The following is a 27,797-nucleotide window of genomic DNA, read 5'->3' as shown; positions in this document are numbered from 1 at the left end:
GTGAGGCGAGGAGAGTGACAACAGCAGCACGGGTGGACCTTTAGTAGGGTTAGACCGTTCGCATTCTAAAGCACGGCCCAAAACAAAATGCGGAGGCCCAGCCCGCAACAAAACAACTCGCTCCCCCGTGTCGCTTCCGGCCCAACAAACAAAACAGCTCGCCTCCCAGGACGAAAACACGAATCGTGGCGCGGGTGGATCGGACGGTCAGAAAACTGAATGAGACCAATTTGTTTCTCATTCGAATGAGTTTTAGCAAATCCGTACTTTTATACAGAGATGCAGGAGAGATGATGATTGCATTTTTTTTCTGGGTTAAACTTAATAGTATAACGACCTGCTTATCCATACCTACCTACCAAGTGTAAAGGGAGAAGCATTTCTTACCATCGTAATTTCATCCGTCTGTCTGTCGCTTTTTTATTTTTTTAGCAGTGCAAAAAATAAATAGTCTGCTGGCATGAAAAAAACCATGAACTCTGAAACGGTTTTTTTTTTAGCCGTGGGTGGTTTTGCTCATTTGATAGGTGGCATATCGAGTTGAGGATGACATCATATGTGGAGTCTGATGCCGCTCATCAGGTGTTGGACAAAAGCGGTGCTCTGCTCCTTTTCTTCCATCTGTTTTTGCACTGTTGGTGTCCTGCAGTGCCATCGGAACACGGCGAAGGCTTTGACGGAAGAGGAAAGCGGGTGCTCTGCTCACTTGATGGCCGTGCTGGTATGCATGGGGCGAAACTGCATGCGGCCGGACAAAGGGAATGGCCGTGCTGTGCCTGTGCGTGGCTGGCGACCTGGCGTGCACCGGGGAACCCAACCCGCGTACTGGCATCAGCATCCACCCGAGAACGTCGACGAACCCAAGATAACACAAGACAAGTGTCGCGGCGTCGCCGATGTTCTCTCCGTACAAACCGATTGGGAGTGCATCAAGACCATCCGAGCTGTGCAATTTCCCAAACATCGACATCCCCATTGGCAGATTCAACCAACTCTCGATCGCACAGCCCAACATCCCCTCTCTCCCCGAATGACAAACGGCTGGTGCATGCGCGCCTGCCCTCCTCAGATTGAAACAACCGCACAACACAAAACCAAAACCAAAACCAAAACCAAAAATATCTCCCGCAAACAGGACGCAGTCGGTTTCGGAGCTACGAGTTTAGGGTTCGTTGTTCGCTGTTGCTAGGCTGCGGCCGGAGGACTGGGCTCACCTCGAGAGCACCGGGGGAGCAGAGCACTGCACAACACAAACAAAGCAAAAACAGACAGAAGAAAAGGTATATACATACATACATACATACATACATATATACATACATACATAAGAAAAGGAGCAGAGCTAGCACCATTCCGTCCAACACCTGCCATGCAACATGGACTCCACAGATGACGTCATCCTCAACTCAATACCACCTATCAAATGAGCAAAACCACTCACGGGGGGAGATTTATCCGGTTTGCCAGATTTCAGGCCCTAAAAAACCAGTTTTAAAGTTCAGGGAGTTTTTGATGCCAACACCCACATTTGTGGAGGGGGGACTCAACTCGCGACGTGCTAGCAGCGGCATTCAAGTGAATTATGAAAAACCACCACACTGGCACATAGTTTTGCAGAAAACACCGGTTTACGAATTTCTGCCAGGAACCACTAATTTTTGGTCTAATCTTTTGCAGAAAACACTGATGAGTCGCTTGCGATATTTTAACCTCGATTATGACATGTGGGTCATGTATTTGATGACATGGCATAACGGTTCAGGATAAGACGACGTTAGATTGGTCATTTCCAAAAAAACTCCCTCACAAAAACACATCTTCCTCCCCCTCCCGATCTAGATCGGTATCTGTCGTTCCTGAAGTACGCCAGAGAGAAGAGGAGGTGCGACCTGGACGCTGCCGAGGTCCAACAGCCGCCCTTTGACTACCCAGCCGACGAGGTCCTGTTCTTGGCCAGCGCTCACTGCTTCTCCTCGCCACCATCTCATGTTGCTGCTCACCGCCATCTATTGCTCATGGCCTCCGCCGCCCCATAGTGTTGGTGCAGCTCGCCGGCTCGTCGGCGCGGACGAGGCGAGCAGGTGAGGAGTCGGCGGGTGCGGCGGGTACAGGCGAGGCGCCGACGGACGAGGCAAGCAGGTGAGGCGCCGACGGGTGTAGCAGGTGTGCCGACGGACGCAGTGGTTGCAGCGAGTACATGTGAGGCGCCGGCGGACGCAACGGGTGCTGCAACGCGGGGGCTGCTCCTAGGAGCAGCGTACGCAGGCAACGACCCATTTGTTTGCGTGCCCACGCGAGCAGGTGAGGCGCCGGAGTTAATGGCATGGAACTACCACACTTCGGCACGTCGTAATGAATCAATATCATTAGTCATTTATTTTGCCATGCAGTACCAACTACCAACTCTAAGTCTAAGTGTTGCAAACGGTCTAAGCCATGTATAAATGCGTATTTTTTAATGTATAAACGCGTATTGATGGTGTATCTGATTGCTGGGACCCGTGTGTCAGGAGCCAACCTGGCATATTTTTTTTACAGAAAACACCTTTGTTATAAATTTAATTACTCAAAGCTCCCCGCCTCCCCTATGCCACGCCGCCTCGACCTGGCCGGCCTCCCCTCGCCGGAGCCCCATCGCTGGCTCGCCGGAGCCCAGTCGCTGGCTCACCGGAGCGGTCCCTGGCTCGCCAGAGGACCGGTGCCCCTCTCCCTTCTCCTTCATTTCCTCTCCTCTTTGCTAGCTCGCCAGGGTGGTGGTGGTCTTTGACGCTGGTGGGATGCGTGGGTTGGTGATGGTGGCCGTGTGGGCGTCGCCCAGATCTGGTGTTAGGCGACGGGGGTTGAGGGCGGCGCGGCGGCGTGGTCGCTGGTGGCCGAACGGGAAACGGCCGCTGGAATCAACCCCCACCGCTGTGTTCCTCGTCAGATCCGCTCGAGGTAGACGAGCCAGAATCGCGTGGGCTGCAGGACGGCCCAATCGTGACCCAGTGAGGCCAACACATTGTTTTTTCTGCAGGGAGTGAGGCCAGCACATATAGACCTAAAAAGAACAATTCTTTTCATTTTTTGCAATTATATATTAGTACTATTTAGTGACAAGCACCAGACCCACGCACGGCAAGATTTTATGTGGGTGAGTATTATTTACTGCCAAGCATGAACTTTTTTCTAAAATTTATGTGGATTAAAAGATCAAATGTAAGAAAATTTTATGTGACTTCACTCAGGACCACACGCATGGACAACTATTATGCATCATCAATATATTTTTGAAATACACAATTAAACAAATTATATGCCCAACTTACAGTTACTGCATATATTTTTTGTATTTTTTTAATGCACACTTACTAAAAAAATGATAACATTTACTAAAAATTATTGTGTAATCGTAAAAAAAAAAATTGCATGACGCACATTTTAGAAAATACATTTACAATTTTTAAATACGTGTTCAACATTTCCCAAAAATGTTCTGAATATTATTTTTCTTCAAATGCACAAACACTTTATTTACCTTTCAGAGTAATTTTAAATTTTTTTGAATGTCAACCCAAAAAACAAAGCAGAAACCAGCAGGTTTATTCTTCAGAGCTTGGGTATTCTTCAGACATTGTATACTATAAAATGTTCAACATATATACGATGAACTTTTTAATATATTATGCAATGAATATATTTTTAATTATACGACGCAACAAACATTTTTTTAATGTCATATATTATATTTTTAGTATCTTATAAAAATCGGAACGGCTAGGAGTTTAAGGCGTATACGCGTACTAGTTGACGCATAGGATGCGCAAGCAAGCGCTGCAAACGACTAGGCGCGGGCTCGATTTCCATCGGACGGGCGCGCAATTTTCTACTTGGTAAAAAAACGAATTGCCCAAAATATAAAAACATCTACACATGCTTGTTGACGCAAAAGGAGTAACAGCGCAGCGGCAGCGAGCTACCCGTGCGTTTATTTTCGAAAAAAGATATTTTGTGGCAACACCTTCTTTTAACAAGCAGAGGATATATGCGTGATTAAATAAAAAGTAAGGGTTGTTTTTGTAAAAGAGCATGCCACGTCAGCCCTGACGCACGGGTCCCAGCGGTCAGATACGCCGTCAATACGCGCTTATACGGCTGTCAAACCGTTTTGCAACACTTAGGCTTAGAGTTGGTACTGCATGGTAAAAAAAATGACTAATGATACTGATTCGTTACGACGTGCCGAAGTGTGGTAGTTCCATGCAATTAACTCGAGGCGCCGGCATTCGGGTGCCTCTCAAGGGAGATGGGCGAGCTAGGGCTGATTGCATTTTTGTATTCTGATTGAAGGGTGTCTATGCAAAATACTAGGGACTATTCGGTAAATTTACATCAAACTCTGTCTAGCACCGTTCGGGACCAACAGTTACGCCATGTCAGCAAAAGTGGGCCCCACATGTCATAATCGTGGTTAAAATGTCCAAAGTGACTCATCAGTGTTTTCTGCAAAAGATTAGATCGAAAATCAGTGGTTTCTGATAAAAATTCGTAAACTGGTGTTTTTTGCAAACCTTGACGCTAATGTGGTGGTTTTCTGCAATTCACTCAGCTGCATTGGGCGTCGGTTCCTTATTTGGTCCAGAGTTTTTGACGCCAACACCCACATTTGAGGGTAAGTGCAACTTTTTTTTTCAAGAATCAAAATAAGTGCAACTGTGAGGCTGGTTGTAATGGCAAGTATCATATACCAGTATCATGCATATGATACTAGTGTATGATACTACATCCGTAATGCATAGTATTATATGTTAGTATCATAGATGACTTCATTTATTAGCATGCATGACATATAGTAGCACAACATTTAATATGATACAACATCATGATATGATACTCAACCCCCTCTTTTTTCATTTAATTATATGCCACATCATCAAATTTGCGTAGTTGTCATGTATGATACTATCTATGATACTCTTATTACGACCAGTCGCCGCTGCATTGAGCCTCGATTCCTTATTGGGTCCTGATTTTCAATGCAACCCAGCCAGCCTATCCAGTCCGAATTGCAAAAGTAAATAAGTGCAACCATCAGGGATTGAGCTCACAACATGCACCCATTCTCAGAGCATCTCTAGCAGATCCCGTATCTCCCCGCCCCCTAATTTTCATTTGCGGGTCCCTGTAAAACCAATTTGTGGAAACGCGCAAACTCGCACAGAACAGATCTGGTATAAACATATGCGAATTTAAACTTAGATAAACTAGATAGTTCACGCACATAGTTCGCCCGAGTTCATACAAACGTTCACACAAACTAGATAAAACTAGCTAGATAAACTTGTTGTAGCTGGAGCCGCCATCTACTCCTCGCCGGCTTCCCTCCGTGCAGCGTATCGTGGATGAGCTGACCGGGGAGCCAGGTTTGGAGCTGGTACTCCGCCCAGAGCGCCGGCAGCTGCGCAGCCGCATCTTCGGCCGGTGGTCCTTCCCGCCCACCACCCCTGCTCTGCCACGCGCTGCCGTTGGAGAGCCGGGTCGAAGAGCCGGCCGCAGCGCCGGAAGGTCTTCCACACACAGGACTTGGATCAGACGCTGCGGGACTTGGCGCTGCGCTTGCGCGTCACCTCGCGTTGCCGGTCTGACACGGGAGGGCGGAGGCCAGGGCCGCCGGCCTCGTCATCGTTGCGGCGCTTGCGGGCGACAAAGCCTCCGCGCGCGCCGCCTTCACCGCGGCAACCGAAGCCCCCATGACGACTGAAACCGTCACTGCCGCCACGCCCTGCACCCACGGTCGACATCCCCGGAGGTTTTCGATGGCCGGACGCGCCGGAAAAGGCTGCCGGAGAGGAGTGGATTTGTCACCGGAGGGGGGAGATTCGCGGCGGAGGAGGGTCCGGGATATGTGGGACGACAACCCTAAAAATCGTTGGCGCCCGGATATATAGTGGAATTGGGGTGGTTTACTCAACCTCCACTAGGGATGGCAATGGGTACCCATTACCCACATACCCTGCGGTTACCCCGTTAGGGTAAGGGTATAGGACAAAAAGTTACCCATGGATATATAAATAGGAAATTCTCAAATCCATCGGGTAGAGAGGGTATGGGTAGCTGGAGAGGAGACTATCACGTTTGGATATAGGTGGGTAGCTGGAGATGGAGCTAGGTGTAGTTCTTCATCGCATTAGAAAACTCACAAACCTTCCTCCGATAATCCGCCCATGTTTGCTCGACACTGGCAACTAGATCAAAGCTCACCTCCAACCATGTGAAGCATAACAACCAGTTCTCCTTCATCGTGTTTATGTGGCTCTCTTCGCTTTCTAGATTCTGTACACATCGGGCTGGGGGTGGGGGGTGGGGGGGGGGGGCATTCCACGGATCTTATGGTGTCCATCCGCGGAGCTGGCGCATTACTAAGGGGACAGCTGCCCGATGAGCTGCGAGGACTCAATGACGTTGTAGTCGGAGTTGTGGTCGATAGTGAACTGTGACGATGGATCAAACTAGGAGACCAGGGCAACATGGGAGACCTGGGCAAAATGGTTGGTCGATAATGCTTTGTAGGCTATATCTGCTTTTTCCCGCGCTGCCGCACCTGCAATTTAGGCATTATACGCAGTATAAATTCTGAGTTCGGCCCAGCGGGCAATGGCACCTCGAAGATGTCGAAATCATTAATTAAGGAGTACTAGTTGCAAAGAACACTTCATTTTCCAGGTCATGACAAGTGGCACACATGCAGCACGCCACTTGTCGCAACCTGGGAATTTTCCAATTTTTTCGTATATTCGTTTATTTAAAACGTTTTATCTCTTAAACCGTGCGTCCAAATCTCAAACCGTTTTCACCATTGGATTCCTCGCGTCGAGATCTTCAAAACAAGATCCCATGTTGATAGGTTTTGACGAACTTTTTTTTCACGAAAAAAACGCACGAAAAAACTAAACCGGGAGCACGGTTTTTTTCCTTTCCGAAAGAGGCACACCCGTGCCTCTCGCGAAATCACAACCGTGCCTCTCCTGGAAGCAAAACCGTGAGTCTCGTGGAAAGAAAAAAAACAGAAAACGCGTTTTTTCCCTTTTCGAAAGAGGCACGCCCGTGACTCTCGCGAAAGCACAACCGTGCCTCTGGCAAAAGCAAAACCGTGACTCTCGCGAAAGAAAAAAAACAGAAAACGCGTATGTTTTCCCTTTTCGAGAGGCACGGACTCTCGCAAAAGCACAACCGTGCCTCTCGCGGAAGCAAAACCGTGACTCTCGCGAAAGAAAAAAACAGAAAACGCGTTTTGTTTTTCCCTTTCCGAGAGGCACGGCCGTGACTCTCACAAAAGCACAACCGTGCCTCTCGCGGAAGTAAAACCGTGACTCTCGCTAAAAAAAAACAGAAAATGCGTTCTTTTTGTTTCCGAAAGGCACGGCCGTGACTCTCGCTAAAGCACAACCGTGCCTCTCGCGAAAAAAAACATGACTTTTCACGAAAGAAAAAAAAAGTAAACGCGATTTTTCGCGCAAATTTTTTTTTTCCAAAAAAATTTTTTTTGGTCGAAACGCTAAGGAAGACCGGGGAAAAACCAAAACATCGAAAAAACCCGGGAAAAAAACCGTTTAAAAAACCGAAAACGCGTGCGAAAAAAAAACAAAATCTGGAGGGAACGTCCAGAGCGCGACACGTGGCGAATGGCTGAGAGCGCGCCAAGTGGCGCTGATCGTTGCGAGGCTCTCGAAAGAGCGCTCGTTAACTAGTTGCTCCCCGAAGATATTGGATAGGCGGAAGAATATGTGGGATTATTTGCAAACAGCGGTTGTGGTCGAGTTAGGTGGGGTGGCGGCATGAGGTCTAAGATTGGGAAGAGCAAGTGGAGGAGGGGTGTGGCGGATGGGGAGGGGTCGGGATGTGATTAGGGGTGGGAACGTTTTTTTTTAGACTGATGTGGTGTACAATCAAGATTTCGTGAGTATGTATTCTCCTCCATTTGGGGCCAGACTGGGTGGTATTTAACAGTTTGGACTGTCCAGACCAAAATGGGGAAGCAAGTTGTGTTGCATTGTCGATCTGGACATTTGTGGGATGAATGTGGGAGACTGCTTGATTTGCTCTGACCCATAAACTGTAGTCATGCGAACATCAAACCTACCAATAATTTACACCATCACACCACATATAACAATAATATTAAACATCTAGCCTTTACTCATGCAAACATCACACTTGATGGTAATTTTAACCTTCTATTCTAAGCTGTTACTAATTCACATCTTAGGGTGCAGAGTAGTAGGGCATCCTCGTGCTATTATGCCCTCCGATGAACATATCTCCTTTTGGATGCTTCAGATTGCCGTGACATGCGTGGCATCGCTCGTAGTCCATGACGCCCCTCATCCTGTGAGTGATCTTCCGACATATTTCATGGCATCCACCTGCAAAGCAAGCAAAAGTATAGCAGGCATATTATATGTCAGAATAAAAATACAAAATACTCCCTCTGTAAACTAATATAAGAGCGTTTAGATCACTAAAGTAGTAATCTAAACGCTTTTATATTAGTTTACGGTGGGAGTAATAAATATTACATTCATGTGCAAACGCACATATATACTCCAAGGTATATTGTACATAGCACAAGGTTATGTATGAATAGGAGTGGTCTTCATGTATCAGTTCAACACATGCAGCAGACTTAGACTAGCAAGCAAAGGGTGCAAATATAGCAGGCACTACAAGAAAATAGACATTTATCAATCATTGTTTACATGGCACCCCTATCAATATTATGTATTTGCATTCGTTCTAGCCACAACCTAAGATACAATCCCGGAGCCTAAAGTCCTCAAGGTCACGGCACTACCACAATGGATGTACATTGGCATCCTATATGTTTGTTGTTCCATAATATTCTAATCTTTCTGATTCATGTCCGGAATTAAATTGGTACACACGAAAAATAACCACATTGGAAGCAGCTTCTCAATGACTTGTTTAGGAAATTAGCATCTTTCCTCGTAGTAGGATCATGGGAATGAATGGGAAAGACTTCACTATATTTCTTACTGTGAACAGGGCTTATCACTCCTGTTGAGCAAATAGTACATGCCAACATCTGTTGTTTCATAATTATTATTTGTATGCTATTGGTTTTACTATGCATTTATCAAGGTCGCATGTGTTGTTAAATAATGTTAGCAGCAAAGGAGATCTACAATGTATAGTATTACCGAGCACCAATTAATTGTGAGGACCTAGAGTCACTAACATTTTCTTGGTCCCTGTTGGTGTGACCAAGTAAGGGTTGGTACTTAATGATCGGAGCTTTAGCCACCAAGAGCACGATGTTGGTCGCTAAATACCTCTAGCGAGTGGTGTCAATACATAATTAGCAACCAATATTTAGGTACAGCACCAGCTACATAATAAGATATCCGGAAAACATACCATAACAGGGAACATCATCAATAGTCGAGACATGCAGCACACGCATAGGCTCGGTATCCTCCTCCATCTGGAGCTCTGGAATGAGCATGAGCTCAGCAAAGAATAACCTCTTCGTAGGGTGATTACTCTTCTGGGGAATGGCCGTGAAGTTGACATGAGCATATGTCGTCCCACACGCCTCAGAAAAGCAGTTAGACGTCAAGGCTTCACCAAGTTCAAACTTGTGCTGGTTGTTGACAATTGTTTTGGAAGATCTTGTTAGCTCATCAACCGTAGAGTTATATCAAAAGAAAAATATCAGAGTAATAAGTTGTGTGTGCAATGCATACCTCGGTCTTTGTGGCATTGTAATGTGCCAAGGCAAGGCAAGCGAAGTGTTTTAGTTGTGCTCCATGAGTGGGGTTACGATGTGAGAAGCGTGCTTCCATGTCCTCGGCGGTCAGATACTCTTCCCTGCAGGACAAGTAAGCTAATTAGCACTTATTTTATTACGTTAGGTAGATAAAATTATTTCGTATCTTTGGTAGCTCCATGTTTCATTGATAATTTACATGGCCTTTGTCGTTCTAGATAACACAGATATATACATAGGTGTTCAGACTGGGTAGGAAAACACAAAGCATGCAAATTCTCGGTTTTTTATTAATAGAACATCAACAACGAAGAAAAAAAAAGAATAATACTTATCCTCCTTTTCAAAAAAAGGAGATGTGCATCTATTTATGTATATATCTAGCTAGTGAGTAAACCAAGCATGGCCGTCTTTCTAGTACATGCATATTTGATCTGTATGTTCATTAACTAGTGGTGGAGCATGTAGTGATGAGGGCGAGGTGAAATAGTGAGTGTCCTTACTTTGTGTCTCTGACATGAAAAAATTGTGTCTTCTCTTGAATAGCTCCATGAATAATTTAGATGGACATTGTCGCACGAATTATGTACCAGCCTAAAACACAATTATGTACCAATTCGTTGCTGCCACTTGCTGGTCTAGGAAAGGCTGCCTCCATGTTTTACATCTATCTATCTATCTATCTATCTATCTATCTACTGAGTAAGCCAAACATGGTCGTGTTTCTATCTACTGCATGCATACTTTAACTGTATGTTCATTAACCAGTGGACAGTGGTAGACAAGGGAGCACGTCGAAAAGTGGGTGTCCTTACTCCGTGTCGCTGAGCTCCGGGTTGCGGTTGACGACTATATGCTCCGGCCAGCCCTCGGCGATGCTGCGGTACAAGCGTACATGACGCTTCTTGAATTCCTGGAAGGCGATTCTGGCCTCCTCCGTGTCGCACCCGCTGTCGTCCATCTTCTCCAGCTCGTTGGCACGCTCCCGGGCCTGCCGCTGCAACTCCTCAGGCGTTATGAACCATATCCCCATCTCCCCCCTTTCCTTGATGGCATGGGTCGGGGCGCGCGGGACACGCGGGAGCCTCCTCCATGTCCCCGGCTTCCTCGTCCTCGCCGGCGCCGCCGACCCGCTCGAAGACGACCCACTTGAGCCTGAGGACTTGGCCGACGACCCGCTCGACGGCGACCCACTGGAGCCGCCCTCCGTCTCCATGGATCCTCGATTTGGATTGGGGATTTCCCTCTGCTGTCTAGGTTTTCTCTCAAAGGAGAGGAGAGGAGAGGAGAGGTGCTCTTTTTTATAGTGGGCTATGTTGCGGACCAAACGCAGTGGCCCGTGTCCGGGTCGAATTCCACGCACCAAATCGGCAGATTGCCGTTTTCGGTCGGCAGCAGAGCTCGGAGCCAGCCCAATTAGCCCGGACGGGGACTTTTTTTTTACATCTAATATAATAAACATTTTACCTTAAAAAATCTATTAGAAACATTTAAAAAAAGTTTTCGTCCCTCAACATGCCGCTAAGGCGTTGACAGCAACAACCGCACGGGTCCACAAGTAAGTTGTTCCTCCTCCGTATGATTCTCCATACTTCTCTTGTTGATTTTTCGTATTCATGACTATTTTCGAAACAGGCTTTCGTCCCCTTTTATATATAATAAAGCACCACAATCAAGTACATTGCCCAACGATACAGCGTAGTGAGGTAGCCCTTTCACAAAGTAGATCCTAGGATAACCGGACAACATAAACGCACGCGCCTATGATGCCGCAAGAAAATATAGGACGACTAGATTACAACACCACGAGATGCCCTAGAACAGCTAAGCTCCATGACAACGCCCTCTGGAGGGGAAAGGGCGCCAAGCATCGTCGTTGTCAATCCCGAATTGGACGAGCGTTTTCACCCAGAACTTAGGCACGGAGCCACCCGCGGGTGTCTCCGCCGTGGGCGCCAATTTCATTCGACAGCTCACCAATGCCACCACGAGGCATCGAGGACACCTACGACACACACCAGCCTCCAGATCCGGATCTGGGCACCTCAATTGCCAAAGACAAACAGTGTGCCCGAGCTACTTGTTGCTACACCCCTTGCCGCCCTGACGACAGGGGGCATAGCCATCGCCATCGCCATGCCACCCTGACTGTGTCCTTACTGTGAGTGTCCTTACTGGTGTCGCTGAAGTGCTTGGTGTGGTTGACGACTATATGCTCCGGCCAGCCCTTGGCGAGCCAGCGGTCCAAGCGGAGATTCTCCTCCTTGAAGGCCTAGAAGGCGATTTTGGCCTCCTCCGTGTTGCACCCACTGTCGTCCATCTTCTCCAGCTCATTGGCACGCTCCAGGGCCAGCCGCTGCAACTCCTCAGGCGTTATGGTCCATATCCCCAGCGCCTCTCTTTCCTTCATGGCATGGGTCGGGGCGCGCGGGACACGCGGGAGCCTCTTCCATGTCCCGGGCTTCCTCTTCCTCTCCGGCGCCGCCGACTCGCTCGACAACGACCCACTGGAGCCACCCTCCATCGATTTGGACTGGCAATAGGTTATTCCTGTTGTCTAGGTTTTAGCAGAGAGAAGAGGGAGAGCTGCGCCGCCCCGAACCACTCGCTAGTCTTATGAGGCCTTCTTGGCTATATGTTGCGGACCAGAAGCAGTGTCCAGAAAATACTGGAATCCGTATCTCTCTAGTCTCTGTATAGTTTTACTACTATTATATAATTGTGTTTTTTGTTCCTCAACTTATTTTGAAGTGTGGCTTTCATCCCTCAACATTTTTGGGTGCAATCTTCGTCACTCAACTCTTTATACCGGGTACAATTAGTCCCTTGCAGTGGTATTCAACAGGCAAACCCGATTTTGACCTTATGTGACATGGTTTCGCCACATCATCATTGTAAGGTGGCATAGGGCCGCATGTCATTGAGAAAAATCTCTCTCTCTCTCTCTCTCTCTCTCTCTCATGTCACCGATCTGTTGGCGCTGCTCTAGCGACAAGAGTAGCTCCGCCCGTTATAGATGTCCATTGCGTGATGTAGAGAGCAAGAGGGTGATGCTGCTGTAGGAGTCGGTGATGCCCCCCCCCCCCCCCCCAAGCGCTTTAGATGGATGATGTGATCAAAACTGTGTCATCAAAAGGCAATATCGAATTTGGCCGAGGAATACTCTTGTTAGGGACTAATTCTACCTGATACTAAGAGTTGACTGAAAAAGGTTGCACCAAAATGTGGTCAAAACAATGACATATCAAGTCAAAACTTGGTTTGACCGAGGAATACCACCATCAGGGATGAACTATACGTAGTATTAAGAGTTGAGGGACGAATGTTACACCAAAAAATAGTTCAGGGACGAAAGCCGCACTTCATAATAAGTTAAGGGATGAAAAATGCACTTGACTCTATTATTATTATATGAACATAATTAAAAAGAACATCTGTTCCTTTCGCCCGCACCTCATACGTCACATTGCATTGATATGTATTATTACTATATACTATGTATATTATGTGTTCCTCCCTTTTCTCTCTCTCTCCTTTCTTCATTTTTTCTTCCCATCTCTGTTTTCGGGAGTCTCTATTTGTCAAGTGCGTGAAAAAAAACAGTTGCATCAGTACACTTCTCATATGGACCGTCAGATCTTCATCCAGCCATACGAAATAGATCGTGCTACTATTCATCTTCTTCCTCCTTTCCTTCATCCTCCTCCCGAACGCCCCCGGCCTACCCTGCCCTAACCGCTGGCATCCACCACCCATGGCCGGCGGGCGCTGCCGCGCACCACCTTGCCGCCCCACCCTCCCCTCAACCTCCCCCGCCACCGTTGTTGGCCACCGCCCCGGCCATCCCACTAAGCCCAGTACCACCCATGAAAATCTCCGGCGATCCCCTACACCCCCACCCCTAAGATAAATAATGAGGTTGTGGCTTCCCCCTAAGATAGATAATGGGGCCATGACTTCACCCTAAGTAGATGGTGGGACTTGTTCTTCTCCGGCGAAGTTGTTTCCTCTCTGGTGAGGCCCGGCCAAGAGGGAAGGAAGAAGAAAAAAAGTGACTGACGCGAAAAGGAATTTTAGGCACCTGAGAAATAGCAAATCCACTGTTTTTTTCACTCGGTTCTTTTTTGAAAAGTGCCTCAATTAGTCCATCTCTTATTTACCTACCAAATAAAATGAGATGGGAAAATCTAATATATAGCGTGCACACTTAGTTGTCCTATACGCCGGCTCACGGAGATTCGGGCGAGCTTGATCCGAAGGAAATCTAGTTCAACCTTTTTTAGTTGAGTTCAAACTTCGATATCTTGACTTTAATTAATTCCTATAAGGAAATGGATGCAAAGTAGTATGAAAAAGCTCAGGCATATCTTCTTACTCAACTCTAGTTTTAAGACCTTTACTAAAGTGCTTACTAATAGACTAGTTGCTATTCTTGAACTCCTCATTTCTACTAACCAAACTGCTTTCATCGAAGGGAGGTATATCCTCAAAAACTTGGTTACAATCCATGAGGTTTTACATTCTGTGTATAGTGATCAAGAGCTAGGTCTAGTGATTTACAAGATTATGAGAAAGCTTTTCATATGGTTAATCTTGACCTCCATGTTGAAATCTTAGAATTAAGAGGTTTTGGTATTGCCTGGTTGAGCTGGATAGCCAAGATAACCCATGGTGGTTATGTGGATTTCAAACTTAATAAATCCATTGGAGGTACCTTATTACTATCAAAGATCTTAGACAGGGTGACCCTCTCTTCGCCTTCTCTTTAACTTAGTCGTAGATACAGTTACTAGGACATTAAGTAAAGCAACTTTTGCTAACCTGATTAGTGGTATATTCCCATCTTTCTGTTCTGATGGGGTGATTTGTTTGTAATATTAAAATGACACCATTATTTCGCTGAACCTAACCTAGATAAAGGCAACAAACTTCGGTTGGTCCTCAAGGATGAAAATTAATTAAAACAAGAGTGAAATCGTTCCTTATAGGTCTACCTCAAGAAGATGATGCTTCATTTATAGAATATTTTGGGTGCCCTATAGGAGCCTTCGCCATTAAATATTTAGGTCTACCTCTACATTGTGAAAAATTGAGAGAGAAGATATCCAGCCCTTGACGGATAAGATCCTGAAATGGGTTGCATGCTGGAGGGGTAAGCTTCTTTCTTGTAGGGGTAGGTTAATTCTCATTCAAGCTTGCCTGGCTAGCATTCCTATCTATCTTTTGTCCATTTTAAAATTCCCTAAATGGGCTCTAGACCTAATTAATACTCAAACGGCCAACCATTTGTTGAATGACTTTGAGGGAATTAGGAAACTATATCTTGCCAATTGGAGCATCATATGCATGAAAAAACATTGGTGGGCTAGGAATTCCTAACCTTAAGGAAGTGAACAAGTGCCTTGTTGGATCTTGGATCAAGAGGTATGTGCATGGAGATAATAAACTCTGGAAATTGTGATAGATAGCAAGTATTCCATCGGTTCTCCTTACATTTTTCCTAGTTCTTCTGTTGGCTCCTCCATTTTCTAGAGAGGGGACTATTAGGTTTGGATATAGGCGGGTAGCTGAAGATGGAGCTAAGCTTTTGAATGGCATGTAATTCTTCATCGCATTAAAAAAACTCACGAACCGTCCTCCAATAATCCACCCACCTTTGCTCGACACTAGCAATTGGATCAAAGCTCACCTCCAACCATGTAAACCATAACAACCAGTTCTCCTTCATCGTGTTTACGTGGCTCTTTCGCTTTCTGGTTTCTTTCTGTACGCATCGGGCGCCGACCAATTTTTGACCACCCCGAGTGATTGAAATGCATTGATCATAGACATCAACACCTTTTCTGCCATCGAGCTTCAGGGAGGTCATTCCACCGATCTGGTTGTGTCCATCCATGGAGCTAGCGCGGAACTAAGGTGCAAGTTGCCCGATGAGCTGCGAGTACTCAACGAAGTTGTAGTCGGAGTTGTGGTCGACAGTGAACTATGACGATGGATCAAACTAGAAGACCTAGGCGAAATGGTTGGTCGAGAATGCTTTGTGGGCTAGAGGTGCTTTTGCTCGCGCAGCCACACCTGCAACTTAGGCATTCTACGTTCTATAAACTCCGGGTTTGGCTCGGTGGCAAATGCGGGAGATGGCACCTCGAAGGTTGGCGGAAGAATCTGTGGGATTCTTTGCAACAACTGTTGTGGTCGAGTTGGGTAGGGTGGCAGCGTTATGTAAGAGCGGGGAGAGCGAGTGCAGGAAGGGTGCAGTGGCGGATGGGGAGGGGTCCGGATGTGATTAGAGGGTGGGGGCGGTTTTTCGACTAATGTGGCGTACATTCAAGATTTCATGAGTAGTCTCCTCCATTTGGTGCCAGACTGGGTGGTATTTAACAGTTTGGACTGTCCGGGCCAAAATGGGAAAGCAAGTTATATTGCATTTTCGTTCTCGACATTTGTAGGATGAATGCGGGAGACTGTTTGATTTGCCCTGACCCCCCCCCCCCCCCCCCAATGAAAAATCACATATACATATCCATTCTCCAGGCTACAGCCCAGGCAACAGGCCACGCCAAGTTGAGCCCACACACGCAACCCTTAACTCAGTCCACCAGCAGGATCGATATACCCCTCCAAAAAAACAAACCCCACCAGAATCGATACCCTCTCTCCAGTACGCTTCTCTTCTCCCCCTGTTCGACCTAGCTGCTGCTGCCGGCGGCGTTGTCGCCGCCACGGCGACCACCGCACCAGTCACCAGTAGGGTAGCACCTCCAGGCATCCAGCCATCCGCAAGTCCCATTCTCTCGGCTACTCTGCCCGCGGCTTCGCGCTCGTCCCCTCGTGAGCTCGTCTCCGGCGCTCACCACTGAAACTGGATTGGGAAGAGTTATTTTTCTGCACTAATTTAGAACGAATTCATGCCACCGGTTGCTATCCCTTTTTATTTACTCTGATTTTGCATATATTAGCATTATCTTTGTGTAAATAGAAGCTAATCTGCCCGATGCTAGATGCTAAATCTTTTAAGTGAACAAATCCTAATGTTGCCACAACGATGTTTTGCTACAATTACTGGTATATTGACTCATTGGTATTGCTAGCTTATTGCACATTTATTTTTCTACTAGAAGCGTTCCGCGCGCTTCGCTGCACCGTCTTGGGAAAGATGCAGTGCTTCCAAGATTTATATCGAAGAGAGGCACATAAAAAGATGCAGTGCTTCCAAGCTGATACGCAATGCTTTATAGTATGCATTATATGGTAAGTGTATTTCCCCATTCTCTAATCCACACCTTAACTCATTGGTTGTGAATTTATAGGAGCAACAGTTAATGGACTTAGAAAAGTATGCTCCTGAACCTGCAAACAACAATTAACATAGACGCTTAGGAGCATCCTAACTGCCTCACATGAGCAGCAAATAGATTACACAGGTAGTTATCCTACATATCAATTTTTGTACACGATTATTGAGAAGAGTATGATTTCTCAAATGGGTTTGATCCTCTCCAAAGGAAGCTTCACGGTACAAAAAAAATTTGAGGTGTGAAAGAGCAGATTTCGCCAAAATCGCTCTTGGGGCTTTCTACCCCAGGGAGCTTAGTGATTTAGGCGATATAGTATGCATTTACATTGCATTGCCAAAAAAAATTTGACAATGAATACCCAGCACCAAATTCCTGACTCCGCCACTGCCCCCCCCCCCCCCCCCCCCACACCCTAAACTGTAGGCATGCGAACATCACACCTGCCAATAATTTACACCATCACACCACATATAACAATAATATTAAACATCTACACTTTAGTCATGCAAACATCACACTTGATGGTAGTGTTAACCCTCTATAAGCTGGTACCACTTCACATTTTAGGTTGCAGAGTAGTAGGGCATCCTCGTGCTATTATGCCCTCCAATGAACATGTCTCCTTTCGGATGCTTCAGACTGTCGTGACACGCGTGGCATCGCTCGTAGTCGATGACGCCCCTCATCCTGTGATTGATCTTCCGACGTATTTCATGGCATCCACCTGCAAAGCAAACAAAAGTAAAGCAGACATATTATATTTTGGAATAAAATACAAAATAATAAATATTACATTCACGTGCAAGCGCACATATATACTCCAAGGTATATGGTATATAGCACGAGGTTTATGTATGAATAGGAGTGGCCTCCATGTATCACTTCAACAAATGCAGCAGACCTAGACTAGCAAGCCAAGGGTGCAAATATAGCAGCACTGCCAAGAAAATAGATGTCAACCATTGTGTTTACATAGCACCCTACCGATATTCTATATCTGCATTAGTTATAGGTACAACCTAAGATACAACCCAAGAGCCCAAAGTATTAGAGTAAATTCGAGGCACGTCGTTGATCATCCGAGGACCAAGCAATCACACGAGCACGACACCGAGATTTGTTAACGAGTTTCACTGATATGGCTACATCCTCGGGGCCTGACTACGGGCGCTCCTCCCCGTGACACCGTCTCAATACCGCACCCCGGCCGCCCGGACGCCGGCACACGCCGCTGGCTCCCCGCGTGCCTGTGCTATTATGTTGGCTTAGGTTACATCGTGTGTCTACCCCCGATATATATGAGAGGGCTAGGATACAAGTGTCCTATTAAGACACAACTCCTACCCTGTCTACACAAAGTCCAAAACCAAGTCCAACTATAACCTACCTTGTACAATAATATTTGACACAACTCTAACAAACTCCACCTTGGCGAATATTCTTCACCACCTTGAATTCATCCATGCGTCGAACCTCCATGTATGTTGGACTTGAGATACGCCAAGAGCACCGCTTCTACTCTCAGACTCCATGTGACTTCACCTGCAACTGTAGTCCCTTCTTGTCTTCTTCACAGTCAACACTTGAGCAAAATTAAGTTCCTCATTACTCTACTTTGTGCTCCCAACTTCCGGAGCATCCGTTGAACGCCATCACACACCGACCACTGTCTGCGTGAAAATGAATAACTCACATATTGGACGCCACATATAAGAGTTATCTGAACTCAACGTCACCGCTCTTTCTTGACAGCTTGTCTGAAACTTGAAGGAATTTCACCGCCGTCCTGTGTCACCCTGAGTCAAATTCGCAGTTGTCTCACCCTTCTTCCGGATAGTTTCTGGCATGTCCCACAACTATAGCACTTCGCCTCCTTCTGTATTTGTCATCCGCACTTTGCCATGTGCACTGAACACCACAGAATATACGGCCATGTACTCTCTCAGCTTTTGACAATTTCAGACTCTCCGCCACTTTCTCAGATTCTCCATGGTCAACTCATGTCCATCTTCCGGCACCGATAGACCCAGTCACCAACTTGAATCCGGTACTCGTCAACACTGCTTCAGCACCCCCTGCACAATTTGTCTGACCACATGTCTGACCACCAGTGTCCTGGCCTGTCGCTGTGTCCTGTGCTTACCGCACGCCTCGCCGCTATAGCCGCGTCGAGCCTCTGCTGTCCCGGTCGAGTCTCCTGGATCGCGAACCACACCACTCAAACCCCTACTGCAGAGAACCACCGAACATCACCGACCGATGCCGAGTATCACGCCTCCATCAGACCATTGGGCCCTAGTCCGATCTGTGTGTTTCTCGCTATCCCGCTGAAATAAGCTTCGACTCTCCGTACCCCCTCCATCAGCACAGACTGAAGTCGTCCATCAGACTCCAGTTCCACCTTCAAGATGACTCCATGGTGGTTGTACGTGCCACCCCCTGCGCCCCGTCGACTCCAAGCTCTCATGTGCACCATCTTGAATCAACCCCGCGCCAATAGTCTGTTGAAGTTGCACATGCCCTCAAGCTTGCACCACGTGTTTCCACGCCCTAGAAGTCGACCACCATCAGCATCACGCTCCTATGTCGTCGTCGCTGAAATCACCGACGTCTTCTGCCATGTCAGTCCATCATCCTGTCCAGTCCGACCCAGCCGAATTTTTCCGACTGCATCCATGCTCCACCCTGCATCGTGTCCGCCCAGCACATCTCCGTGCATTGCTTGACGCCCTGTGTATGCATGATCCTGCCATAACGCACTCCAGACTCTCTGAGCCTTATACGCACGTCGCCTTCTCTGACCGCATGCACTTCATCTTGATCAACATGGCTTCCTGCTACCCCTTCAAGTATACCTAATTCCCCAACAGATTATTCTTGTATATCTCTGGTGCAACACTGGAATATATAGCATAACCTGCCAACTCCATCGATCACTTGTGAATTTGCGGCTCCGCGTCATAATCCTGCTGCCATCATGTACACAATCCATGTCCAAAACAAAGAGCCAAAAGATAGCCAGCCTTATAGATATCCAACATGCGTACACTTACCAAAGAGACATGTACGAACTCCATCATCACATGACGCCTGGGTCTATACTCCCGTCCTCTTTCTTTGTTTTCTCTGACACATCCAATTGATACGATGGCCTGCATTATTTAACATTTTTTCCCAACAAAATCTCTATCTGATCCGGCACAGCACGACAGAACATCACATCGACCTGCAGCTTCCTTGCGCTCGCTACGCATGCACACGTGACACGGCTGAACACCCACAAAGGCCTCCACGCCCAGCGCCCTGCCAGCTCTGCTCGCTTCCCAGCCCACCAGCCGGCGAGCCGGCTCTCGCTCACGTGACAGCCCACGCGCCGCACCGATTGGTCCGATCTGGTGGGGTCCAGCTGTTGCACGTCATCCCGGTCTCGTCGAGAACTTGCGCGATTCCGCCGTCGCCGTACGCTAGGTCGCCTGCTGCTCCTTCCGATTGCTTCTACTTCGAGTACTCGCCAACTTCCAGATCGCTCTGGACCACGGCTTCCGTCCGCTGCTACTCGTTCACCGCCGCGGCGAACCAAACAGCAAACCAACTCCGTCTCCTCTAGATCAACTTCCCTGTCTACACACAGTCCAAAACCAAGTCCAACTGTAACCTACCTTGTACGATAATATTCGACACAACTCTAACACAAGGTTCCCTAGGTCACCACATTACCACAATGGATGTACATTGGCATCCTATATATTTGTTGTTCCATAATATTGTGATCTTTCTCATACATGTCCATGATTAAATTGGGTACATCAGAAACAACCAAATTGGAAGCAGATTTAGGAAATGAGCATCTTTCCTCATAGTAGGATCAGGGTAACGAATGGGAAAGACTTCACTATATTTCTTACCGTGAACAGGGCTTATCGCTCCTGCTGAGCCAATAGTATACGAAGACATCTGTTGTTTCATAATTATTATTTGTATGCTATATGTTTAGTATGCATTCAACAAGGTAATAGCAGCGAAGGTGATCTATAATGTCTAGTATTAAGAAGCACCAATTAATTATAAAGGACCTAGAATCACTAACATTTTCTTGTCCCTAGTAGTGTGACCAAGGCTTGGTACCTAATGATGGGAGCTTTAACCACCAAGAGCGCGATGTTAGTTGCTAAATACCTCTAGCAAGTGGTGACAATACAAAACTAGCGACCAATATTTAGGTACAGTGCCAGAATACATAATAAGATATCCAGAAAACATACCATAACAGGGAACATCATCAATAGTTGAGACATGCAGCACACGCATAGGCTCGGTATCCTCCTCCATCTGGAGCTCTGGAATGAGCATGAGCTCAGCGAAAAACAACCTCTTCGTAGGGTCATTAGTCTTCTGGGGAATGGCGGTGAAGTTGACATGACCATATGTCGTCCCACACGCCTCAGAAAAGCAGTTAGATGTCAAGGCTTCCGCAAGGTCAAACTTGTGCTAGTTGTTGAAAATTGTTTTAGGAAGATCTTGTTAGTGCATCAACGAGGAGAATTATATAGCAGATTGGTGTTCTCAAAAGAAAAATATTAGATTGATAGGTTGTGCATGCAAGGCATATACCTCAGTCTTTCTGGCATTGTAATGTGCCAAAGCAAGGCAGGCAAAGTGTTTTAGCTGTGCTCCATGAGTGGGGTTATGATGAGTGAAGCGCGCTTCCATGTCCTCGGCAGTCAGGTACTCTTCCCTACAGGTGAAATAAGCTAATTAGCACTTATTTTACCCCATTAAATAGATAAAATTGTGTTGTCTTTTTAGTAGCTCAATGTTTCATCGATAATTTACATGGCCCTTGACCCCCTTGCCGTTCTAGATAACATATATAGATAGATATGTAGGTGTTCAAACTGGGTAGAAGAACACAAAACATGCAAATTCTTGGTGTTTCGTTAGTATAGAACCAACAAGGAAGAAACTAAATGAATAATCTTTTTTAGGAGTACTTTTGAGATCCTAATTAAAAACCAATCTGGATTCTAACATCACACATATCTGCCATGCACAAACCAATTTGCCGCTGCCAAACATGGTCGTGTTTCTACTGGATGCATACTTTAACTGTATGTTCATTAACCAGTCACCAGTGGTGGATCAGGGAGGAAGTCAAAAAGTGAGTGTCCTTACTCTGTGTCGCTGAGCTGCGGGTTGCGGTTGATGACTATATGCTCCGGCCAGCCCTCGGCGAGCTTGCGGTACCAGTGGACATCCTCCTTCTTGAACGCCCGGAAGGCGATCTTGGCCTCCTCCGTGTCGCACCCGCTGTCGTCCATCCTCTCCAGCTCGTCGGCGCGCGCCAGGTGCTGCCGCTTCAGCTGTCTAGGGTTTATCGGAGACGAGAGGAAGGCGCAAATCCTATACAGCGCTTTACGCACCAGTTAACGTAATATCGGGACGCGGCGCACAGTAGCGAACTAGTTGGGCCGGCCCATGTAAAGGCACGTACGAGGGAGGCTCGTACCGGTTTTAGGAAGCTTCCCCTCTCGGTTATGGGAAGCTAACTGTCGGTTTTTTTTTCTTTTCTGTGTTTTCTGTAACAGGTTTTGTTCAGTTTATTCATTTTTATTTTTATTTTTTACCATCCGTGATTTTTTTTCAAAATCATAAAAACCAAATTTAGAATATTTTTTCAATTTCCTGAACTTCTCTCAAATTCACGCACTTTTTGCTCAAACTCAATGAACTTTTTTGAAACTCACAGACATTTTCCACATTCGTGACTTTTTCCTATTTTCGAAAAAAATCAAAATCACGAAATTTCCTCAGGAAATCAAACTTCACGAATTTATGACTTTCTAAAAAAATGAAGAGTTTTCAATTTTTTTCTTTTTGAAATCTGTGAACTTTTTATTTAATATGGTCAACTGGTCAACCCATCAACTGGAAAAAACCAGGTGAAAGCACAAACTTGCAACTACCGGTATACCAGCGGCTTCAGACGCTATAGGGACCTGTTGCGGTGCAATCTTAGGAGACCTTCTATTTTGCTGCATTTTACTGCAGCAAATAGATGTCCACGCACGCATGGACCCCTATGGGCAGGCCTAATAGCAGCCGCAGTGAAGCTTTTCTTGGCACTGTGTAGAGCGGTTTTTGTACTGTAGCGGTTCGTCTATTGGATCATCCCGGTTCACTATAGCGGACTGGCTACATTGACTAATCGGATTTTGTATTTTGTTTTTACTTCGACCAAATTTTTAAACGTGATTTTCTGAAAATGCAGAAAAAATTCAAAACCCAAACATTTTTTGAAATTTATGAAGAAACTTGGAAAAATAAGAATATGTTTTGAAATTCTGAACAATTGAAGAAAGACGCCAACATTTTCTGAAATTCCTGATTATGTTTTTGAAAAAGCGAATATTATTTGAGAACAGCAACAATTTCTTATAAACACGCATCGTCTTAAATTCCAGATCATTTTACAGAAACACGAACATTTATAAAATTTTATGAACAAATTTGTATGCAGGAACAGTTTTTAAAATTCATGATTTTTTTTCAAATTCTGGGACTTTTTACCAACGGAACTTGTTTTTGAATTTATGATACAATTATGAAAGTGAGGATAATTTTAGAATATTCTGAGAAACTTTTGGAGAAAAACCACAATGTTTTGAAATTGGAGAAAAATAGCAAACATGAACATTTTTTAAAATTTCCAATACATATCTGAAATTCCTAAACATATTTTGAAAGGGATAATATACTTCAAAAGAAAAAGAAACAGGAAAAAAATGATAATGCTAAAAAACCCCTAAAAACTAGTTAAATAACCTTCTAGAAGGTTTCCAAAACCTGTAAAACTGGATTGGAACATTTAGAAGCTTTCAAAAACCGAAACAGCAATTTTGTTTAATCATAAAATGGGTCGGACCATTTACTCACGGGATGCGGCCGTCCTATGCGAAGCGGCGACAATGTGACTTGATGAGACCAAAACGGAGCCCCCCTTATTATGCGACTGGGATCGAGATTGGGATTTGTCACTCCGTGTGACGGAGAGATATCGTTGGGCCTTCTCGGCAATACAACATTACAAGAAGCTTGCAAGCATGTGACTAATGAGTTTAGTCATGGGATCTTGTATTACGGACAAGTAAAGAGACTTTCCGGTAACGAGATTGAACTAGGCATGGAGATACCAAAGATCGAATCTCGGGCAAGTAACATATCGCCAAACAAAGGAATTGTATACGGGATTAACTGAATCCCCGACATTGTGGTTCAATTGATAAAAATCTTCGTGGAATATGTAGAAATCAATATGGTCATCCAGGTCCCGGTATTGGTTATTGACTAGAGAGGTGTCCTGGTCATGTCTACATGATTCCCGAACCCGTAGGGTCGCATGCTTAACGTTCGGTAGCGCTAGCACTAGTAGGAAAAGGGGCTTTTACCCCGATTCATAAAGGCCTTTAGTCTCGGTTCTGGAACCGGGACTAAAGGGTCGTTACTAATGCCCTAGCCCTTTAATCCCGGTTCTTACACGAACCGGGACTAAAGGCCGTCCACGTGGCCGGTGCGGGGAGCCCAGGCAGGAGGGCCTTTGGTCCCGGTTGGTGCCACCAACCGGGACCAATAGGCAGGGCCTTTTGTCCCGGTTGGTGTCACCAACCGGGACCAATAGGCATCCACGCGTCAGCAGCTGGCAGGAGCTGAGGTTTTTGTTTTTTTTGAAAGGGGGTGGTTTAGGGGTTTTGGGGGGTTAATTTAGGTGTTTCATATATTGTGTTAGCTAGCTAATTAATAGAGAGAAGTGTCCTCCCTTATCTCCGTGCTTGGTCGACGCTACGTACTATATACGTATGGAGAGGAGTAGACACGCTAGCTAGTAATCAAATGAAGGAAACAAAAGATCGTCATGAACATATGCATACAGAGAGAAGTGATATCGACCACCTCTCTTTCTCCGAGATATTGGTCGAACAACAAGTTCTCATATATCTATCCGACACTACCGGCTACAGATATACAATAATTATCTCTTACAATACAATCTCCTAATTATATTGTAGGAACACAGGGTCCACATAGTATTCTCCGTTTTCAGCGATCACGTGGTCAAGGAAGAATGCCGCCAATACCTCTTGAATTCCTCGCATACGATCTTCTGCTAGGAGTTCATCCCGCTTCCGAAACATCTAATTTGAAGAAGGGGGTCAATACATATATATATATGAATAAATGAAACTCAACACAAATGATGGTAATAAAATAAAATTGTGAATATTATTGCTTACGCACTTCATATTGTTTTCAGTGTAGCCCCGCTCACAGGTCGTGTGGCGGATGGACTCGCAAACGTAGTATCCACAGAAATCATTCCCTTGTTCCTGCCACAACCACTTTACAAGAAATAGAGGTCAATCTAACTGATAAGCAAGCATGCTAAATGGTATTGATGAAACTAGCGCTTGAATCACTAGGAGATGTGCGGAACATGCTACTATAGTACTTACTTTCGGGTGTCTAAATTGCAGCTTCTTCGGCAGTCCCGGAGCTTTTGTGGTGAATTTTCTCCAAACCCTGCCAGACAAAGAAAACAATTACTTGATATCAGGAAATGAACAAAGTTGCTGATATGGTGGATAATGATCGATTTAACTTACTTCTCGAGCATTTGAGTCATGTTCGCATAGTCCTGGGGATCTTTTCGTCTCGAGTCTAAGACGGTTACTACTCCCTGCTCAAGCTTAATCTCTAGGAGAATATAGTGGAAGCTGCGCATGCATGCATAAGTCATCAATTACATTACCATAACCTGGACTAATAAGGGAAACCGAATATGCACAAGACAGTAACACTCACTTGAAGTTGTAAGGAAAGAGTATTATATCTTTGTTTTGATTTAATACCAACGATCGTAGCAAGTTGGCCTCGGCTTCTTTGGCATGTTTTTCAACCGTATATGCATCTATGAGATTTGTGTTAATGAACCCAATATCACCGATTTGTCTTTTCTTCAATTCGGCGATCTTCAATCTGCATAATATAGTGAGGATAATTATAAATACATGCAATGAAAGAGCTGACCTATATAGAGAGACTTAATGACAGAAGTAGTACTACTTACAGACAGTAGCAAGTGATCGTTGATTTATCGAGGGCCTTTTGATTGAAAAACTGGAAGAACTCCTCAAATGGAACATTCAGCAGTTCAATTCCAACGAGGTCATGCTCCGGTTTAACTCTCAGCGTCAAAGTATTCATCCCATCAGACTCTCTGCAGGTTTTCATGTACCAATCATGTAATCTTCGCATCATCGTTGTTAGAGATCTTTCATCTTTGACGAGAGGCTTCCCATAATGGTATTTGTGTTCGTCCACCTCCATGATTTCATAATGTACATCGTCGGGCAGGTAATCTCCAAGATTGCTATAACCGGCCACCATCCTCGGATCATTAGCGACGATGTCTTTAGACACCTTGAGCGGGGGGCACGATTGGTTCGCTTGTTCGCCGAGCTGGGCAATTTTTTCCCAGCTCGTCGTTCTTTTAACCTTTGATCACTGACAGTACTTCCCGACCGCTCCGCTTCGACAAATGTCTTTGCAATAATGCGCTCATAGTTGCCTTTCGGCGGAGACTTTGGTGGTTTTGTCAGGGCATCCAGAGTGCGCTTCGCTTTCACCGGATCTACCTTCTCCTCCGGAGGTGGATGTTTCTTTGCTTTCACCCCTTCAAAGAAGTTCTTCACTTCGGCTCGCACGATCTTCGCGTTCCCCCGTCCTCGTATGGTAACTTCTCTGGAGTCTTCAGAGAAGGACCGAATCTGTATTGCCTCCCGCCTCTGGCAGCTGTACTGCTAGACGCTGGCAGAGCAGACGGAGCGGCTGCGGCTGTCTTCTTTCCTTGCTTACGAGGCGGAGGAGAAGGACTACGACGCGCCGGAGCAGCCGCAGCGGCGGCGGGTCTCTTCCGCCCTTGTTGACGAGGCGGAGAAGGAGGAGGCTGGCTGCTCTGGCGTGCCGGCGCTGGCGGAGAAGGAGGCGGAGTGCCGCCACGCGCCGGAGAACGAGGCTGAGTGCCCTGATCACTCGCCGGAGGAGGAGGCGGAGTGCCCTTACTCGCCGGAGCCGTCCAGTTCGGAAGCTTGATGAGCTCCTTCCGCCATAGGCACGGAGTCTTCAAAGCTAAACCCAGCCGAGTCTCCCCTTCACCGGTAGGGTGGTCAAGCTGGAGGTCCTCAAATCCCTCCGTTATTTCATCCACCATCACCCTAGCATATCCTTCTGGAATCGGCCGGCAGTGGTAGGTTGCGCCGGGTTCAGGAGGTAAAACAGAGCCAACAGCCGCCTTGACTTTGAAGTTCTGCCATTCCGCCATAAGGTGGCAATGTTGAGACTCCGTGATAGCATCCACGGGGTAGCTAGCAGGAGCCGTCAAGACATGCTCCGGCTGAAGCAGCTCGGTGGAAGCCACGCTGCTTCTCCGCTGAGATGGCGGGGTAGCTTCGGGGGTAGTTTCGGCATGTCGATTGCCGTCTCGTTCCTCTAGCGCTTGAACCCTTTCGTGCAGCTTCTGAATTTGGGTCTGCTCCATTTTTTTCCTCCTCTCCTGGCTTTTGTAACCGCCTGCGTCCGGAAAACCAGCCTTCCACGGAACGGAGCCTGGCGTGCCTCGTGTCCGTCCAGGGTGCTCAGGATTCCCGAGGGCCATTGTGAGCTCGTCGTTCTCTCTGTCT

General features: G+C 46.3%; 2 protein-coding genes across 2 annotated transcripts; both read right to left on the bottom strand.

Moving 5' to 3' along the window:
* Positions 1 to 8,146: 8,146 nt before the first annotated feature.
* On the bottom strand, positions 8,147 to 11,027 carry LOC123168661 (uncharacterized). The gene is made up of 4 exons (XM_044586532.1): positions 10,582 to 11,027; positions 9,744 to 9,867; positions 9,415 to 9,640; positions 8,147 to 8,402 (listed from the first exon to the last, which is right to left on the bottom strand). Exons 1-4 carry the CDS (start codon positions 10,980 to 10,982, stop codon positions 8,242 to 8,244), a joined length of 912 nt encoding a protein of 303 aa, XP_044442467.1. The 5' UTR covers positions 10,983 to 11,027; the 3' UTR covers positions 8,147 to 8,241.
* A 6,484-nt stretch (positions 11,028 to 17,511) lies between these two features.
* On the bottom strand, positions 17,512 to 22,465 carry LOC123169400 (uncharacterized). Its single transcript, XM_044587238.1, has 4 exons — positions 22,237 to 22,465; positions 21,676 to 21,799; positions 21,327 to 21,552; positions 17,512 to 17,788 (listed from the first exon to the last, which is right to left on the bottom strand). Exons 1-4 carry the CDS (start codon positions 22,380 to 22,382, stop codon positions 17,628 to 17,630), a joined length of 657 nt encoding a protein of 218 aa, XP_044443173.1. The 5' UTR covers positions 22,383 to 22,465; the 3' UTR covers positions 17,512 to 17,627.
* Between the last annotated feature and the right edge of the window lie 5,332 nt (positions 22,466 to 27,797).

The sequence above is a fragment of the Triticum aestivum genome, chromosome 7D, assembly GCF_018294505.1.
Source record: "Triticum aestivum cultivar Chinese Spring chromosome 7D, IWGSC CS RefSeq v2.1, whole genome shotgun sequence".
Taxonomy (NCBI): Eukaryota; Viridiplantae; Streptophyta; class Magnoliopsida; order Poales; family Poaceae; genus Triticum; species Triticum aestivum.
This window is presented reverse-complemented; position numbering and strand designations above follow the sequence as displayed.

Bases quoted from the DNA above. Each gene is read 5' to 3' on its own strand.
- LOC123169400 (XM_044587238.1), bottom strand. From the start codon at position 22,382: ATGGACGACAGCGGGTGCGACACGGAGGAGGCCAAGATCGCCTTCCGG. The intron at 21,800-22,236 runs GTAAGGACACTC...TTTCACCTGTAG, and splicing joins CCGCAGCTCAGCGACACAGA to GGAAGAGTACCTGACTGCCG. The intron at 17,789-21,326 runs GTATGTTTTCTG...TTTGCTTTGCAG, and splicing joins TGATGATGTTCCCTGTTATG to GTGGATGCCATGAAATACGT.
- LOC123168661 (XM_044586532.1), bottom strand. From the start codon at position 10,982: ATGGAGACGGAGGGCGGCTCCAGTGGGTCGCCGTCGAGCGGGTCGTCG. The intron at 9,868-10,581 runs GTAAGGACACCC...CTTGTCCTGCAG, and splicing joins CCGGAGCTCAGCGACACGGA to GGAAGAGTATCTGACCGCCG. The intron at 9,641-9,743 runs GTATGCATTGCA...GTCAACAACCAG, and splicing joins ACAATGCCACAAAGACCGAG to CACAAGTTTGAACTTGGTGA.